This window comes from Aplysia californica, unplaced genomic scaffold (assembly GCF_000002075.1).
Source record: "Aplysia californica isolate F4 #8 unplaced genomic scaffold, AplCal3.0 scaffold00614, whole genome shotgun sequence".
NCBI lineage: Eukaryota > Metazoa > Mollusca > Gastropoda > Aplysiida > Aplysiidae > Aplysia > Aplysia californica.
Genome location: NW_004797884.1, coordinates 439,667 through 444,912, shown reverse-complemented (window position 1 = coordinate 444,912; position 5,246 = coordinate 439,667). Strand labels below are relative to the sequence as shown.

The 5,246-nt window shown below is 43.4% G+C and overlaps 1 protein-coding gene across 1 annotated transcript in view; it reads right to left on the bottom strand.

Annotated features, from left to right (window-relative positions):
- The window catches only part of LOC101858967 (histone-lysine N-methyltransferase SETDB1), a gene marked incomplete at its 3' end in the record, with an annotated part of 41,040 nt that extends 36,106 nt beyond the window's left edge, over positions 1-4,934 (bottom strand). The window contains 2 exon segments of the mRNA XM_005107595.3: positions 890-1,299; positions 4,746-4,934. Coding sequence (XP_005107652.2) covers positions 890-1,141 — 252 coding nt within the window.
- Between the last annotated feature and the right edge of the window lie 312 nt (positions 4,935-5,246).

The following is a 5,246-nucleotide window of genomic DNA, read 5'->3' as shown; positions in this document are numbered from 1 at the left end:
ACTGAGTCACCCATAAACCACTAAGTCACCCTCACACCACTGAGTCACCCTCACACCACTGAGTCACCCATAAACCACTGAGTCACCCTCACACCACTGAGTCACCCATAAACCACTGAGTCACCCTCACACCATTGAGTCACCCATAAACCACTGAGCCACTGAGTCACCCTCACACCACTGAGTCACCCTCCCACCACTGAATCACCCTCACACCACTGAGTCAATGAGTCACCCACAAACCACTGAGTCACCCTCACACCACTGAGTCACCCTCCCACCACTGAGTCACCCATAAACCACTGAGTCACTGGGTCACCCATAAACCACTGAGTCACCCATAAACCACTGAGTCACTCTCACACCACTGAGTCACCCTCACACCACTGAGTCACTGAGTCAACCTCACATCACTGAGTCACTGAGTCACCCACAAACCACTGAGTCACCCTCCCACCACTGAGTCACCCATAAACCACTGAGTCACTGGGTCACCCATAAACCACTGAGTCACCCATAAACCACTGAGTCACTCTCACACCACTGAGTCACCCTCACACCACTGAGTCACTGAGTCAACCTCACATCACTGAGTCACTGAGTCACCCACAAACCACTGAGTCACCCTCCCACCACTGAGTCACCCATAAACCACTGAGTCACTAAGTCACCCATAAACCACTGAGTCACCCTCACACCACTGAGTCACTGAGTCACCCTCACACCACTGAGTCAATGAGTCACCCACAAACCACTGAGTCACCCTCCCACCACTGAGTCACCCATAAACCACTGAGTCACTGAGTCACCCATAAACCACTAAGTCACCCTCACACCACTGAGTCACCCTCACACCACTGAGTCACCCATAAACCACTGAGTCACTCACCTGCATGTTTTCAATCTCCTCTGCAAACAAAGCCATGTCTTTCTCAGTCTCTTTCCCCAACTCCTTCGCTTCCGCAATGATCTTGAGAACATCGTTCAAAGCAGTCGACGAAGACTTGGACGGATTACATCTTTGGATAGCAGCAACATCTACCTTTTCCTCTCCCATGATGACAACATCATCATCATCGTCGTCGAGAACACAGATGTTTGTCGCATCTCTCAGCATCGAGTGCGCACCTGGAGAACTCATTATGACCTTTTACCTTCTCCAGAACGAGATCAAAGGGACATTTGGAGCCCGTTGACAAAACGCTGGCCGGCACTGCACGGATTGACTGATGAACACAGCTCTTCTGCCGCAAACTTTCTTCCCTCAGCACATTTCTCGCCCGTCTCTCTCTTTACTACCTGCACAAATACAACAAAAGATGAAATCAGGATTTTTTAGGTGAATGTTATTTATATAAAACAATCATTTCAATTCTTAAAATGAGCGACTGTAAATAATCTTAGAAAAATTCTGTAAGTTAAGACAATGTTTTCATTCAAAACTCAGGGATTAATTTTAATCTAGCGATCAATTTAGCCAACTGAGAAACATATGTGCCACCTTTCCGGGCCCTGGGTCACAAAAGGGATTTCTTTAGACATACACTGTTTATTTTTGGGGGGGTTTTTGGGAAGTATTTTACGGCGCTCTCAACTGCATTAAGTCATATGAGCACACGGGACACACTAAACATTTTCAGTTGGTAGAAAATTCTTAATTTTGCCCGGGTGGCGGCCGAAGTCTACTCATCAATTTTGGACCACCAAGGGATCTTTAACGTACCCAATTTGCACAGGGAACTGCAAGATTTTTCGCCCTTCTCCGAGAAGGCTAGGTGTTGATCTTTCCTACCAGAAGATCAGGGGTGTGGCTGAAAGAAAGCAGTAAGAAGGAGCCAAGGAGAAGCAGTAGAAAAGCTGCAAAAAGAGTCAGGAGCCCAGAGGAGAGGGCAAATGAGGTGAGGGGGTGGGGGCAGAAAGTGGAGACGAAAGTAGACAACAGAACATTGTTAGAGAGCAGGGAAGGGTGTGAAAGGAAAAAATTTGAGCGAAGAAAATTTTTCATCGCTACCCGGTATCGAACCCAGGACCTTTTGAATGAGAGGCGAACACCTTAAACTCTAGGCCACAAGAGCCCCCATATGCTGTTTTACCAAATGCTTAGATAGCTATGTATGACTCAAAGTAGAACTGTTGGACCGATGCTAAGATGCTAGGCTGAGGCTTGAAAGCCCTACATAACACAATCATTTAAAATAACTTTTACACTTTGCCAACATATTTTGGGGAAAATCCCAAAAAACTGGGAGGTAAACATCGCCAATCGGCGAGACGAGGCGGCAAAGTGTTTAGATGACACAAAACAAAAAGTGTGACAGCCCTGTTTAAATTAAAGGGAAATTCCTGGAAATTCAAAAATGAAATTTTTTATGGCAATTCTAGACTATAGTGCAGTCAACATTTTTTTCAATGCCATCCATACTTTGCACAGCTGTTGGTATCAATTTGTCATAAAATTTATCACATTTTTCAACTAAAATTGAGACTAGATTAGAAAATTTTTCTTCATAAATTTATATTATATAAAATCCAATAAATCTCCGTTACAAAGAAAATTGGACTGTTCACAGCACTTCCCACTTCTCACACACATTATGCATACATACGCAGAGATATAATGGCCTACGTCGCAGCTCACCAATGACACTTTTTTGGAGCAAATTTTTCACAAGAAATGTATTTTATAGTGAACACATTTGTGTCACAACGCAGTAGAATCAGACGTTCGTCAATTTTGGGGCGTATGGAGATGTTGGTATCATCCTAAAGGTCATTCATTTGCCTTGCTTTCGATGAAAAAATATCCAGTTACAGTCGAACCTGCCTTAACGGAAACCTGTCGTAACGGAATCTCCCTGCTCCCCCCTTCATGTATCTATCTCTTTAATTACCTGTATCAAACGGACACCTGTCCAACGCGGAAACGGAACGAAAAATCTGCTCCCTTCCGAGGGTTTCACCTGTCTAAGACGGAAAAATACTTTGCCTCGCTCAACCCTGATTTGAAACAAAACTCGCAAGTTTGGTTCCGCTGGCTCTAAAATTTAACGCTATGACCATGCCGCTGGGCGAAGAAGAGGAGTAGGGGTGCAATTTGGGGGTAGATGTTACCCCATCATGAGAGCCCTGAGCGATGCAGATGGTCAGTGTAGTGTGGGTGTTAAATCTCACGACTGCCCATGAGAGTGCTCGGGTAGCGAACCCACTACGGAAACTTTCCTGGGTAGCCAGAAACCAGAGGTGTGAAATTAGATTGACCAATGCCTGCCACCCTGATCGTACGGCCAGCTGAGAAAAGAGTTCCTCGAATCGTTGTTACATGATGGCAGTGAGGGGTGGCATTGGTTGACTGTGCTTGTTACACCGGTGGGTGCGGCTAAGGGGGGAGGCAAAGGAGATGTTCAAACATTTGTTTTTAATTGGTCAAACAGTGATCCAATGAAAGGCAAGCACTCTTGGTAACTGGATAAGTAGTATAGAGGAGTAAGACTGACGCATGTCATTATCAGACAGGATAGCAATTGAGAGGTGAGTTTTGACCACTGCTTGCCGATCGGACAAGCGATCCTTGATCCCAACGTCTGAGCCTTTGAACCCCCCCCCCCCCACCCCATCTCCCCCTAAATTCCCCAGTCTAAGATGGAATTTTTTTCTGGCTCCCTTGCGATTCTGTCTTACACAGGTTCGACTGTATCTTGAATAGAAGTCGAGATATTTGCGATTGAAGAAAGTGGGGTCACCTGGTTTCAGAAGTAAAATTAAGCGACAAAATGGCTGCCAAATTTTGGTGACTTAAAGTTTTACATTTGTGCCTTTAATCAACGTTTTTCTATAAAATCCACACATAATAGTGTTTTTGAATGGACATGATACAAGGAGTTGAGGTTACAAAGAAAGAAAAAAACGGGACCACTGGAACAGTTCAATGGATGCGTGACTTTGAGTCTTTGATCTCCGTTCGACCTATCTGTAAATACTGTATTTCTCTATAACTCCTCGTGGATCTAGATTCTAGATCTAGATCTAGAGATCTAGTCTAGATAGATCTAGAGATCTAGTCTAGAAAGATCTAGTCTAGATAGATCTAGATCTAGATTAGATTTAGATACACTTGATCTAATCTATACATTTAGACTACGCAGTGCATGGTGACTGTTTAATGAATTGGTGAACAACAATCGAAACCAGTAGAGATCTAGAGTGAGAGTACAGGCCCAAGAAGTTTGGATTTTCCAGCAATTGGAAGAGTCCTGGACTTTCAAAATCAAGACATACCACACTGTAACACAAAAATTATGAATGAAAGTGAGCCCAAACTGCATCCTGCAACAACTGAAGCTAGAAGCTAGTCCACCAGCCCCATCATGCCTGCAGACAAAAATAAACGGTCGCTGACAAAAAGTCTAGATCTAGAATCTAGATCTAGATCTAGATCTAGATTTTCTAGATATCTAAATCTAGATCTAGATCTAGTCTAGATCTAGGGTAGAGTCGGGTAACTTCGCCACCTTCGTTCACTGACGGTAAAGAATCTCTGTGTGATGCAGTCAATTCATTTGACACAGACGAAACACACATAGGCCTATAGTAGTCTAGTCTCTCTAGCAACATGCTTTACACTTTAAATGTCAGAAACGACAGAAGGAATTCAAAAGTATGAAGTACACTGTAGAAATAATCTAAGATTTCTCAAAGGCAGACTTATTTGAGGACAGACTGGATACATCTAGGCCTAACTAGCCTACCTCCTGTCAGCGTTGCTGTCTGTTAAATCGGCGTTCGTTAACTTTCGTTTGGTTAAATTTCAGACCGAAAATTAACAATCCAGGAGACCGTTGAGCTCAGCCGCCAAAATTAGGAAATAAAAGATCGCCATATTTTTGGAAATAGAGCTTTTACTGGTCAACCAGGCACACTTTGTTCTGCTAACATTTGATTTTGCAGGATCTTGTGATTAAATTGATCGACAATGATCGAACTGTGCCAAGATGTCAGTTTTTGTCCCTCCATTAAGGAAAAGCCTGGCCGACTCGAAAAATACTTTTAGCATGAAGTATGAAGGCCTGAAGGCTTTTCAAGTTATGAATCAAGTAGAACTAGGCTAAATCTATAGTGAAGTCTACAATTCGTGGCGCAACTTATTGTCAAATATTTCTAAACTATCCAACATATAGACTCTTCAGCTTTTGCACAATGACGTGCATTAATTTGCTCCGGTCAAAAGCCTAAAATTTGTTTTAAAATAC